At 39.6% G+C, this 14,656-nt stretch overlaps 1 protein-coding gene across 7 annotated transcripts in view; it reads left to right on the forward strand.

Moving 5' to 3' along the window:
• Celf2 (CUGBP Elav-like family member 2) overlaps positions 1 to 14,656 on the forward strand; it is a 511,103-nt gene that overhangs the window by 443,431 nt on the left and 53,016 nt on the right. For all 7 annotated transcript variants that reach the window (XM_033761820.1, XM_033761818.1, XM_010621371.2 and 4 more), the window contains 3 exons: positions 90 to 224; positions 8,201 to 8,280; positions 12,112 to 12,270. In XM_033761820.1, the coding sequence (XP_033617711.1) occupies positions 90 to 224; positions 8,201 to 8,280; positions 12,112 to 12,270 (374 nt within the window). The remainder of the gene's footprint in view (positions 1 to 89; positions 225 to 8,200; positions 8,281 to 12,111; positions 12,271 to 14,656) is intronic.

Here is a 14,656-nt window from a genome sequence, read left to right on the forward strand (position 1 = left end):
GGTGGGGCTGGTTTGATGGAGGAACGAAGCACTGATGACAAGATAAAAGATAAATTGCCTTTTGCTCATTCATTATTTTTACCTCCTAGCTGTGGAAGACAGAAAATTGTTCATAGGAATGGTTTCGAAGAAATGTAATGAGAATGATATCAGAGTGATGTTTTCTCCATTTGGCCAGATAGAAGAATGCCGGATTCTCCGGGGACCTGACGGGCTGAGTCGAGGTGAGGGTTCTGTGTATAAAGTCTCTTTCCTGGAGTGCTGATTAGAACTCCGTGTCACAGTCAAGTAGATGTAGGCACCACATGCAGCAGGAGGTTACCCTGAGAAGGGTCCCATGGGGTAAAGTTACCCATCCTGAACTTTCCACCTCAGCTGAAATGATCACCTTTTATTTCTCAGGTTGAGAAGATCTGAGTGCCAACACGTTAGCTCGGGTTATCACTGTCACAGAGGAAGTAGACAGGCTGCCCTATTGCTACATATCCCTTTTCAACCTCAAATTGAAACAGACTTTGGGGGCAAGCCAGAGAGGAGGATGAGACTTGATATTCACTCTTTCACCTTAGTCTCCTGACTTTGTGCCTGTGCCTGAGAGCATCATTGAGGGTATGGTCTTCCCAACAAGCAGTGCAAGCCAAGAAACTTACTGCTCACCTGCAGTGCTGGGCAGATATGGGCTCAGGATGCCTGGGCCTGTCAAAGGTCTTAAAGTTTTGTTTCCAAGAGTGAAGCTTCTGGAGTCCCCAGGCCAGGGAGTCCTTTTTAAGTGACTTTGTCCTGAAAAAGACTGTAGGCTCCTCCTTGCCACCATGGTAGAAACAAAAGCTGTGGCTCAGAGCTGTGATGAGTATTTTTATAAGTGTATATGCAGAATAGTGGGAGATCACCCTTCTGTTCTATTTGTCTTCCCCTTAACAAGTTAGTACATCTCTTTCCTTCAGCCACTCAGGAAGGTGAACCCTGAGAGGTACAGTTAGGTGGCTGCGGTTTCTAGAGGCAGTCCAAAGTAGAAGTGTACACTAGAAATCCATATTTTTGCAACAGGGAGAGACTTTTGCTCTGTTATTAGTGCAGTGACCAGTGAAATTGCCATGGGGCTCATTAGGAATGTTTTCATTCTTATGCTCTGAGCCTGGGCAAGCTCTGGTACCCAGTCCAAATACTGAGGGAGTCAGGCCATAAGTAATCAGGCTCTTATTCTCATCGGTCTCACTGGTTTTACCTAATTTCAGCATCACGTGAGGAAGAACATTTGTTGATTTTTAGATGTAAAGCGTCAGGACGTCAGCTGCTAGAATTACAGGCCCAGAGCACAAACGTTCCACCTCCTGACCCCCAAAGTCTAGAGGAAAATCCAGAGGAGGTGAAACAGCACCCTGCTTTTGATGCCTATATTTCCTTCTGAAGGTGGGGAAAAGGAGGGCCAAATGGAAATCAGTTCATGCATTCTCTAATCCTTGTTATTTCATCCCACTTCAAAGACGTGATTCTCTAAAAGCTGAACAAGCTATTGAGTGTGATTCCCTGATAAACAGCTCCACTACCTGAGGCTCCTCTGCAGCGTATCACCTGTGCTACCTTACTGTCCCCCAAGGCAGGCCATCGTGGTGGTGATCAGCATAACCTCCAAACAGAAGGATAGCAGGAGCACCATCCTAGCCGGTTCAGCCAGCAGACCTCCTCATCACACACGACCACCCAGTTCTACTGTAGTCATTTCATGTCTAACTGTTCTCATCCATCCACTGAGGCAGACACGCCAGCAGACAAAATACCATGGAAAAGGCAGTGAGGCTAGAAGAAAAAAGGTGTAGGAAAGGCACGACAGCATTTTTGTAGTCCCCCTTTCTGCTGCCAGTTTACTAGATCGCTGTTGGCTTCTGTTATTCTCAGGCCCACTTCAGTGTTATCGTATTTTTCTTTTCAGTACCAGGGATCAAACTTGCATCCTCGCAAGGCAGGTGGCAGAACCACTGAGCTAAATTCCCAGCCCTATCATTGTATTTTTCATTCCCCAAGGTATAGAACATGGAGAATAGACCAAAAGGAAGGCCCTTAAATTAAGCATAGTGAAATTTATAGTGGCTTAGAGGTCAGGAACCCCCAAATTCCAATTCTAACATGACATATGACCTCAATTCATCTTTCTATCTCTCTCCCTTAGTTTACCCATTTTAGATGACAGCAGTAAAAAATACCTGCCCTGTTTTTACCACAGGGAGTCATTAATTACTAGTACAGTAGCTTTTTTTCTAAGCTTACCATCTGTATAGGTTAGTAGAGATCTCAAATGGAAAGTGTGAGTACCAGAGTCCTGCTCTCCATCAGGTTGGCTTGGCCCATTGATGGAATGAGTCTTCATCTCACTGTCTGTCTGTCCGGGGCAGACAGGAGGGAGTGGCAACCCTGCCCTGCACTTTGAGCTCCCGGAGCATGTGTTAGTTATTTCTTCACATAAGATTTTAAAACAGCCACAACTTTCATGGGAAAGAGGGGGATTCGCAGTACTTAACAGGAGAAATTTAGCTAATTTGATCTGCCCTTTGGTTGATTAACCAGCACTTGACACCAGAAGCAGCCTGTGTCTGAAAACAAGTTATGGGAGCCCTCTTGTCAATATTTTATGCAAATACTGGTTCAGTGGAAAGAGAAGAATACCCCTCTTCTTTTTTAAACAGAAAAGTAATTCCTGGTGAACCGCTAAGAAGTCCCTATTAGAAAAAAGAAAATACTCATTTATAGCTCTTTTTTCTGAATATAAATAGAGATAGTGGTACGGTTTTCAGTTAGCAGGACCCAGGAACTCCTGGCTATCATGGCCTGCTCCTCAATCTCAGTGCATTTGTTAACGGAACAGTTCTCTTTCGTGCTACTATTCTGCTTTCATTGAAGAATTACTGTTTTCAATCAAATAGTAATAAGTGTCTCCTATTAGTGATGCTGCAGATAAAGGGCGCTCAACATTCTCTGAGTATCTGCTGCTAGCTCAGCTGTTTAGAAAATAAATAAATAAAAATTAAGTGAAACAAAAGCTTGGCTGTTCTGAAAAATGTCTCCCAATACAAAACCAGGACATAAACTAATCAAAAAGAGAGTTTTTAAGTCAAACCATTTGATTATTATGAGGGTTGAGTTGATTGGTTTGTTTTTTTTGCTTCTTTTGTCCAGTTCAACTGTATGAATGAAGACAGAGGAGGCAGTCAGTCTGGCTGGCTGTTTTTCAGTTCCTCCCTAAGAGGCATTTGCCCACATTCTGAGTTTGTTCACTCAGCACCCCCGTTGTATGCACACAATAGGCTATTAGGACCCAGAATTGTACCTGTCATACTCTGCTACCCTTTCAGTTAGAGTCACTGTCTTCAAAAAGTAAACATGGTCTGCAAATTGGCCAGATGGAATATTTTTAAAGTCCCACCACCACTCACCGCCACAGCCCATGTTGCAGGAAAGATACGTGGAAGTTGACAGAACTCTACCTGAACAACACCTCATACCTGCCAAGCACATGAAGCCACTCAGCAATGAGGGTCTCTCTTCCTCACATTGGCCAGTATGCCCATATCTAAGTATGCATTTACCCACTGGAAGCAATGACTCATTCCAGTATCTTTTCTGATTTGGAAAACATAGTTTGTGATGCTTTAGACAGTTTATGATACTCAGGCCATTCTGCAATGGTAACTCTACCTCTGGAGACCCTTTCCATGAACCTTCATGGAGTAAGCAAGCAGGACACCCTGGGTCTACCTACGCAATTCAAACAAGATGTTTACTGTCAAAAGCAAAGGTTGAGGTTTCTAAACCAAATATATTTATTTGACAGTGTCACCTTGGCATGTTGATTTCCTAAAATATACGTGTTCTCACTTACCCATAATCCCACAGGTTAGAATGGGCTGTTTAGGTACAACCCACAGGGTTTTCTGCACCATGGCATTGAGTATCTGTAACTTGGAAACAATGAAGAAGTTTACTTCATTTTTCTTTCCCTCAAAATGTAGTCAAATCTTCACCACCATTTAAGGTAACTTTCTACTTGTTTAAGAATATTCCAGCTCTGTTTATGATGTTCAACATTCTCCTGCCAAAACCCTTAACAAATGAATTGGTAATACTTTCAGTGATGCTGGAGAGCACAGACTGGATTCAGCCATTAAATCCTCATTTGTTTTTGCTATATATAGAGAAGGCTCAATTTTGATAACTTTTTAGCCTTGCCTTCATTACCTACATATCATTCAGTTATGTAGAAACATTTTATCACAGGCATCCTACATTACTGACTGCACTCTGCCATCTTTTCTAAATACTCTCTCCCCATCTCATTAGTGATAAGGTTATGCCAACTGTTATACAGGTCCTAGTCTGCACCCAGCATCAGGTACTATAAAACGAAAGGTGTCTCCATGCCAATATTAAATACACCACCCAGCATTGAGAATGGTGCGTTAGAAGACTAATTTTAATGTCCCAGTCTGATCAGTCTGGCACTACTAAAAGGCTGATAGAAATTTATAAACAAGTATTCCATAGGTTTAAGTCTTCTTCGCTTGCACAAGTTATTTTAAATTACGCTTCTTTCAGTTAAAGTGTAGCAGGCTCCTGCACCTCGTTCATAGAAGTAGCAGAAAAGCAAGAAGCCATGGCATTGTTCAGGCTTTCAGAAGTACCTATATTTTTCCCCCTTTTGGTATGGAGCAGGAATTCATCTACTTCTGTAAAATTCTCTTGCGGCTGAGAGAAAAGGTAGAACATCTGAGTTAAGATACCCTTTCAGTTGAAATGACAAGTGTAATAGATGTGTTCCAAAATCTCTGTGACAGGGCTACGTGCCTTCCTTAGATCCTGTCTGTGGGAGGAAATTACTTTGCAAAACCTTTCCCCAGTCAATCATCCATCTGTTTTAGCAGCAAGAAGGCAACCTCACTAAAGTAAGAGGAACTCAACTCTTTTTCACTTGGTGATCTCTGACATTCTAAAAGTAGAGATAATTAATTGCAAGCTAAATTACAGGTTAACCACATTTACAGATGGCCCTTTTCTTAGTTGCCTTTTGCCATTATGTATTTGGGGAGTCTTAGAAATATACATATATCTGTTATCATACCTAAACCAAAGAAAGAAATGCAGCTTCGTTATTTTAACACTCATATCCTTCCTACGCCCCAGTCTAATTTCTACAGCATTATGGTCAGTTATGAGAGAACAGATTGCTGGGAAAGCACATTCAACAGTCTGCAGTACTTAAGGGCTGACACACTACAAGATCAGAGCTGTGTCCTGTCAAGACTCAGTGAACTCAACCGCATGAAGAAACTTGTTTTTAGTAAAAGAGGGGACTGATTATGACCTAAGTTATTTCTGTCCAATAGAAAGCTTTCTAGCTGGCTTATAAGACAGTCAGCAACTAGTTTCAATAAAAGCTCCTGTGAGTCTGTGTTAGTAAAAAGCTACAGATCGGAGGTCTAATCCTAAAGCGACCACTTGTGTTTGCACTGGTATTAAAAATTAAAATTGGTCCAGAAGATTGCCACATCCTCCTGTTTTAGAGAAATTACAAAGTTTAACAAGCTAGTACTCCAACAAACATTTGGTTCTGCAGCTTAACTTCATACAGAGTGGCATAAAAAGTGAAAGTTTTTAACATGTACTCCCACTTTACAAATGACTAATTCTTTTCTCTTAAGTAACTGAACACAGCACACAGTACGGAACTTGACAGAAGCCCCTAAGGAGACAGCTTGTCTCCCACTGCACCACTGCCAAGAGAATAAAAAGGTTAAAGAAGTCATCAGATTTGTCAGATCATTTTTTTTTGGTTGGGGCATATTGTATAATTAGAAGCACTAGATGAGTTTTTAATTGCAGGTTTCATAGAGGAAAAGGCAATGGTTCGAGTTTATAGAGACTTAATTTTATTGTTCTTTGCTAATACTTTTCTTCTGAGACCTGCTAATTGCTTAATCTAAGTTACTTAGAAAAGTTCTATTTGTATTAAATTTGTGGTAAATGCATAAACTGCCTTACTGATTCTTATTGATATTTTACATATTTTAATGCATTTTAACCTCCATTTGAAAACTGTCAGATTGGCTCATGTTCCTGGATGATACGATTGAAAGCAGAATTAATCCAGACTTCACATGGTTTCAGCTATCTTCATTACATGGTTTGCTTGTGCCTCCATTGAAGTCTAAATGCGAGAAATAGAAAAATAGAATCATTTACTGTTTTTTCTTCTGTATAATGTTGGCAATGATCGTAACATTTCTGAAAAGATATTACTTTGAAACAGATGGTAAATTTGAGACTCTGTCCTTTAAGACCTCAGCTGCAGCATGGAAGCCAGTAGAGGTACTGTCATCTGTCTCACACTCTGTTATACACATCGTCAAGATGCCTTAGAGAAGGCCACTAAATTGCTTTGTCGGTGTAGGGACAGGCAAAGTGTTTAGATAGTAACCCTCATCAGCCACCCTCCAGTGGCTGTATATGAAATGGTTCAGCATTCACGGAGAGCTAGACTTCATTCAGGCTTAAGGCCAGCTTAACCAGGAGGCGAATGTGACATAAAATTCCCATGTACAGAGAGTTTTGTATATCAAAATTACAGCATGATGGAAAAGAAAAAAATGCATTGACTTATTTTCATGACTGGATGTCACTGTGTGTTGGGGATAGTGGGTAGACACTGCTTTCTCTTACTGCTGTTGGATTAAAAGGTGCTAGTGCAGTATTGACTTGATAATCTCACCAGGTACACATGCAGAGCCAAAGAAGATATATTTTATGGCTCACAAATTGATTTACATAAGCCATACAATCTGCTGGTGGTTTGAATGTAGAATATTCTGTTTTGTTTATTGGCCACAGGGACAACAATCTCATGTTGTTGATGCCAGAATTCTGCTTTCATGCATTCACTCTGAAATGACAATAGGTTTCTGCCTCTCGGTGTTTAGATCTGCTTCATTTGGAAATCTTTTAAGTAGTAATAATAATAATGTTTTGAGGAAATTGAGTGGAACACTAAATTATTCTCTGATACCTAAGTTCAAACTGTGCAAGGCTAAAGAAGCTGAAAATCAATGCACTTTTAAAGTCATTAGAGATCATAAGTGAAATAAGTCTGTATTGCTTTAGCTAAGCTTTTAGTGTGCTATGGTATTATTATAAAATCAGCCTGAATCTGCATTAATTTCATAGTCTTTTTCTCCAAGAAGCCCAAGGGTGCATGAGGAATAAAATGTAAATTTCTAAAGGCAGTGTTTTTCTTAGTGCAAAGGGCAATGAGCCGTGTAGTTGGAGCCGTGACCTGCACCATGACCAGTGCTGCTACGAGAAGCAAGAACAGGCTCTACAGATTCTGGTTATTTTACAGCACACAAAAAGTAAACATGGAAAGCTTTCAGGTCTCACACAGGAAAATGTACATTGTGTCATGTTTGTTATAGTACCTCATACATTTCAGAAAGTCACATTTATAAAAAGTCATGCAGATTTGTATGCACACAAATCCAATGCAAATTTTTAAATTTTATTTTGTGTGTTGTTAAATATTCTCAGCGTAATAAAGCATTAGTTTTTATTAAAAATGACTGTTTAATAGTTTGTAGTGGATTTGGTATACTTGTTTACATTTGAATAGCATTTGAATTTAAACATACAGGTTTTTTTTTTTAACTACCCTAAAGGAATTATATGTACTTACTTGCTGGCATTTTGAACTGCTGAAATCTGTTAATTTGTCATTAGTTTTAAAACTTTCTTATTTACTCTTTAAAAATTAACAGTAAAATGTGACAAATACCAAGCCCTGATGTGTGGGCACCCTCAGTGTGAAGATCGTCAGCCTAGGAGAAAATGGGAAAAGCAACTTTTTATTTAGAAAATGAAAACTAGATCTTGCAAATTTCAAACCCTGTGGCTAACAGGTATTCAGCTTCTTCCCCTAGTTTCCATTTTTAAAATAAACTAAAAAATAAATATTTCTGCTTTGGTCAGATTAGCAAGTCAGCACTGAATAAAAAGCAAAGTAAGATAAAACCAAAGAGAGAAGTTGTTTATTTTTATGTACTACTGAGAACAGTGTCGTCTTGTGGCAGTTCTCGTAGACTGTGTTGGTTTAACAAGCGTCCAACCCTTTTGTCTTGTTGTTTTTTGTCTTTCCTGCTCCCTGTCCCCTTGTTTCCCACAGGCTGTGCGTTTGTCACATTTTCTACAAGGGCAATGGCACAGAATGCAATCAAAGCCATGCATCAGTCTCAGACCATGGAGGTACTGTATCATCTGCCCTTTCTTTGTTTTCGTTGTGCAAATGATGGGGAATGGTAAAGCAGTTCTCTCCTGTGTGGATTGTTCACATGACAATCACAGATTTAAACTTTCAACATCTCACTTTTCATCCATCCATTCATTCATATTCATCTTCTCTCTGTCTCTCTCCCCCTCTCTTCCTCCCTTCCTCTTCCCACCTCTTTCTCTGCATTTTCCCCTGATGACTTGAAATGCATTTAGTAAAACCTTCCACGTGCGCTGCAACTATCTTTTGAGCCTTTTATTGGAGCGGCACGGGTCCTACATGACAGTCGTAAGACACTTGAAGTAAAGTGTCATTCTGGACCTAAACAATTAAATACATTCCCCACTGTAGGGTTGGTATGGATTAAACAATAACAGACCGCACCCCAAATTGCTGCTTGCCCTGTAATAAGTCACAAGGTTCTTTTTTTAATACAGGGTCAAGTTACTGTTAATACAGTCAAACAGAACTCTGTTTTTTGCATCTCAAAAATGTTGGAGAAAGTTAATACTTCTCCGACTTAACAGTTAAATGCTACTTTATGAGAGTCTCCTGAAAAAGTAGATTTGTCACCTTACTTGCAAATCAGCAACAGCAAAGAAACAAAGGCTCAAATTTGGTCTCCTAATGAAAGATAGTGATTTAGGGAAGAGCAATACAGTGGTGTGGGTGTACACCTACAAATATAGGTAGATGGCTCTACTTTTAGTCTGTGATTTGGGTCTTGGCCTTTCAGAATTTTGCACAAAAGCATTCCAAGAGTGATATGCCGTTATTTATTCTGTATTGTCTGAAAGAATCATTTGGGAGTGCATGTTCTGCTGTATTATGTACATTGTATCTTTGTGTATGGGTGATCTTCTCTGGAGGTGGTGGCCTTGTGGTGTTACCTGAAGCTGTGTTTTCATATTTTGAAAAACAAAAGCTATTTTCAGCTTTATTTAACACGCAAAAGTTATTGTTTGAGCTTCTTTTGCCCCTGTTTTTGGAGGTTTTATTTTTTTGTTTGTTTGTTTTTTGCAATGCTGCCTCTCCCAAAGCATGCTGGGAGCTAAGTGATCATTATGCGAGATGTTTACTGGGCAACTTCCTTATAATGACTCAAAAGGTGGGTGAAAAGGGGGGAGGAGTGTGCATGGCATTGTCATTAAGTGTTTAGTGTACTTTTCTGAGTTGTGATATCAGCATTGCAAAGCCTACTGTCTTTTTTGAATATTTATTTTGACTTTGATATTCCTAACATACCTTATATAATCGATGTGTTTTCCTTTCAGTGCAATGCATTTTTAAAGATACTCCCTCCCCACTTCCCACCTGAAGACAAACTCTCAGGTGAAAATCGGCCATGATAGGAAATAATTAGCAGGAATTGAAATATCTAGAAACACAGTCTTGTATAACATTCACTCATGTGATAATGTTTTGGTTTCCCCTTTTTCTTAGGCTGCTCCATTTTTGTGGATTTCCAGCTAATCTTCAGCGGAGACTAAAATCTAAGAACTGTTGGGGGGCTATCTGTATTTGTCTTCCATATATGCTTTTATTCTTAATTTTTTAATTTCTTTAATTAATTGAGGGCTTCATACCCAAATTGGTCTCTCTTTAGGTAATTTTTAATCTAAATTCTTTCAACTATTAGAAACATCCCTTCATTCAGAGCACCCCCTCCCAGTGAGGCCTCCCAGAATGCTGATGGAATCTGATTCTCCTGTTTCCACAGGAGAATTGAGATCATCAGGCAGAACTGGGCATAAACCAAAACCAAGAAACTTAAGGCTTTCCCAATAGACAGATCTGTTCTGGGGTTTGGAGAGTATTTATTTTTAAGAAATCATCGATCCTTTATTCGTATCTCTAGTATAAGAAAATCAAGTCTGGTATACTTGTTTTTAAAACTAGACGTCCATACTTAAAGGAGCCCCAGACACTAATAAAAAAAGTAGCATTTAAATAAAATGATGCAGTTACATTATTAATTGTACAACTGAAGTTGTTTGCTTAGTTTTTTAAAACTAATTCTATTACTTTCAAGACTCTAGCATCTTCAACCAAGCTTTATTCTCCAATTTAAAATGATTTGAATATTAAAAGAATAAAGTCTTCAGTTTTATAGGGGACCTTCTGTTTCTCCACTTTTCTCTACCTTATTCCCACCCATTTTCTCTATCATGATTTAAACAAGTCATTTTTAAAGCCATAATCATTGGTCGACTTTCTGCTTTTGTATCTTTTTTTTTAGTATTTAAGGAGGAAAAAAATAGCAAATGTACTATTAGGAGGAGATGCTATCGTTGTTAGGTAATACTTTTGATGTAACAATAACATCTCTTTCTCGTGACCAACCCCTTCGCTATATAATTTCCATCTTCAGAGTATCTTGCTCTTGTTAAAGTAATGGAGTGCTGAAATACAGAGTAAAGAAAAATGAATTACAGGGGTTTTTTTAACAGTAGAAACATTCCTTTTATGCACTTGACTGACATTTAACATTCTCTGCCATGACTCTGCCTACCAGAGTGAAAGACTCAGGCTGGAAATTCAACACTGAAGTAGTCATCTCACTTTCTTCACTTTTTAAAAAAATTACAGACAAGATGATAGCATGTATTCGTAGGTACCTCCCCAATAAAAACTCAAGGTAGTAAAGAAAAATATACAAGTTTGTTTTCTAGGAGAAAGAAAAATGACCCAAAGGGAATGGAAGAAAATAGGCTGGTTAAACGGGAATATAACACTTCTGAGAGGAGAGAAGAGGGGTCTGTTATCATGCTGAGTTGCAGTATAAGTTTTTATTTAATCATTGGGTAGAATGACTTCTTTTTACCTCAGCAAAACGAAACAGCTTGAATGGTGACAGAATGCACAGGCCAGCCACCCTGGGAAGGAACATTACCAAGTAGCAGATGTTTGACATGTGCTAGGAAGGGATTGCGCTTGAGAAACTAGAATGTGTCTCCCTCGAAGATGAATTCATCCTATTCTATGACTTTTGGCTTTTTCTCTCTCACTACCCGTACTACTTGCCTCTTAAAGGAAATTAAAACTGAAAGCAGCTAATGGTAAGATTCATCAGGGAAAGAAACTAAGTAGAATTCTCCTTCTACCATTTAAGATATACTGTATCTCCTTTGACTACACTATACTTCTGGTTCCTTTAGTTTGCAGTAGTTCTGAGGATTTTGGAAGGAGTTAGATGTGCCATAGAAGGAAGAAGAAAGATCTTCCTGAAAACATGAACTATTATTTTGATTAGTACCTATATTTTTTATCACCTTCCTTCATCCACATTCCTAAAATGAAACACACTTCTCCCTATTACTATTGAATCAGTACGATTTTCACAGTTCTCAGGTTCAAAATTACTTAACTAAAAATTGGAAATAGTAAAAACAATGAATGAATGAATAATACTGGCATTCTAATTTCTCCTCTGACAAAGACGAGGCTGTCTTTAAGACTTGCCAGCCATGAGACCTAAATAAAAATAAGGTCTTTCATCTCAAAGGAGCCCTGGAAGGTTGAAGGAAGACCCATAAGACAGCACGATAGCTAGTTTGATAATCAGAGTAAGAAGCAAATGGCTAGACCAAGCACCAGAGCCCCCACCCCCCAAAACAAGCCAATGATAGATCTGGACTTTCCTGTTGATGATACTACTCTAAGAAGAAGGAATATCAAACCATTCTTAAATCATTCCAGACCATTCCATGCGCTGCAAGATAGTTAAGAGATCCAGCGCTGACTGTCTTGAGAAGATTCAACCAGGCTGTAACTTCCTCTTCGCTTTCCAATATGTCTGACCACAGGGCTGCTCTTCACCTATCGTGGTGAAGTTCGCCGATACTCAGAAGGACAAAGAGCAAAGGCGCCTCCAACAGCAGCTTGCACAGCAGATGCAACAGCTCAACACTGCCACCTGGGGGAACCTGACGGGGCTGGGTGGACTTACCCCACAGTACCTGGCGGTAAGTGCTGGAGAAAACCCTGCCAGGTGGTGCCCCTGAAACTGGAAAGCTACTTTGTCCCTGTGTGTACTAATGAACTCATTTCCTATACATTTTGACTCACAAATTAATGAAATCAGTTTATAAGTAGAATATTTTTGCAAGTTAAGTGATTAGCCTAAGAATATGATGGATTTAATTCTGAAGCAACATGAACAGAATTTCACAGGCTAAACTTCAAACCAGTGTCCTGAGACATCCTAAAGCCCTCTGTTAGAAAAGACACCACATGCTTGAGAGCTGAATTTCTAATAGTGAGAGAGCTGGCTGAGAACTTACTGGCTGGCAGATCAGTATGTGTCCTGTCTGGGTGTCAGCTAAAAATCTCCTGAACTACAGGGGACTGCAATGTTGATTATGCCCAAAGCAGGCTGTGAAGAGTTAACCCCACAATTGGCTCGTTTATAGAAGTGAATCTAGCCAAGGCCTACATGCAGAGATCAGAGTAACTCGCACCCAAATTCTGTTCCCACAACTAAAACCTTCTAACCAGGACAGTGTTATGATTACAACCATAGACTTCATCCATTCTGTTTCTAATTTGTCTCACCCTTCATGAGCTTTGCTTACAATAATTTCCATAGAAACCATACAACTGCATATCTTGCATGTAGCTCACCTTTACCACAACTGATTACCAATAAAAGTCAGTGGCATGGACTGGCCAGGGCCTTCATCAGTTGTACCAGAATTGGTCATCCTGGCACCCCGCTTTCTGTCTTTTAGTTATCTTTCTCCCCGCCTCAAGCCTGCATTGTGTCTGGGCAAGAAACTGGAACCTAACCACAGGGGTCTCCAGTAATGAACTTTCTGTGATCCTGGGTTTTCCCAATGGGATTGTGTTGATGAAATAAAATATTTCTTTCTTCACCTATCTGAAATCCAAGAAATTAGGTCCTATTTTAGGCCAGACTCAATTCTCTGAACCATCCCTTACATTTTATAGCTTTTAAGCCTTACATTCTTGTGTTTCCTTTGTATTACCCTTTTCAGTTTGCCAGCTACACTCAAATATAATGGCCAGAACTTGAGATAGTTCCCCTGTAAGATTTACAGTAGCCAACATTAGAAAATATTGTCCTGTAAGATATAAAAGGACAGAGTAGGGACCCCTAGTGTGGACTTTAGAGCATCATACTGTAGCTTCAGAGTAGCATTTGTAGTCTGATGTGGAGTGGAAAGCAAATGAATACTCATTTTATTTTTACCTGAAATACCGCTAAACATGCTTTTCTACCCCCTTTTTCTGCTTTCGTACCTAAATGCTGGACTTCAAATTCATTGGTGTTTCACGGTGTGAGTTTAGGCCTTTTATTCCAGCTCAGGGGCAGGGGCAAACTTGAGCACACGAGTCGTCTTAATTCTGTCATTTTACATTTTAACTGCCCCTCTCTGGATTATATCATCCACTAGCTTCAGTTTGTAGCAGAAATTGTACGGTTCTGCAAAACGTCCTCCCTGCTGTCTTGAAAAGGAGGAATTGTCCTGCTTGTGAGGAGGGAGAAGAGGGAGGTGAGATGAGAAGAGGGAGACTGAGATCAAGTAACTGCCTGTGTTCGCACAGCTGCCAGTGACCGATGGAGTTTCAGCTGTGCATTTTCCTGCCCTGTTGTTCCTTAGGGGCTCTGAGAGCCAGCTCGTGTTTCCTCTTCTGTCCCTCCCACCCTCAGAGCCCAGGACAACGGCGGTTATGAGAAACATGATTTATTTCTACAGTAGTGAATTCACTTTATTCCTCATAAGCACATAATGTCATAACGCTATGTCATTTGGAATCCATGTATACTTCATACTTCCCCCTGTACAAACTATATCTGTATTGATTTATCTCACCAAAAAGAGAATGTTTATACCTCTAGTCAAACGCTTAGTTTAGCATTTAATGTAACCTCACGTTCAGCAAGGGCAGGGGCACTTCTGAACAGGTGCCTTGTGCCCTTACCTTGTAGCACCCACTGATTCTGTGTGGCAGTAAAAATATGTTTAGAGCTGTAGGGGAAAATGTATACTTTTTCACAGGCTTTTCACAAGCATATTTCTTTTTTCAAAGGCTGACATACTAATGATGTATAGGCTCAAACATATATAGCACCAGATAATTCAAAATTTTAACAAATAGTATAATTTTCTCTGCCAGTGACGATGCATTTATGTAATTATTGTGGTAATCTTTATGTTGGCTTAAGAATGAATCTATGCACTTCTAATAAAGAATGAAAAGGGCTAGGGATTTAGCTCAGTGGTCCTGTGCCTTCCTCACAGGCACAAAGTCCTGAGTTCAGCACAAAGTCCTGAGTTCAATCCCCAGCACAAAAAAAAAAAAAAAAAAAAAAAGCCCAGCTGTGAA

This window comes from Fukomys damarensis, unplaced genomic scaffold, assembly GCF_012274545.1.
Source record: "Fukomys damarensis isolate Sample0158 unplaced genomic scaffold, DMR_v1.0_HiC HiC_scaffold_10, whole genome shotgun sequence".
Taxonomy (NCBI): Eukaryota; Metazoa; Chordata; class Mammalia; order Rodentia; family Bathyergidae; genus Fukomys; species Fukomys damarensis.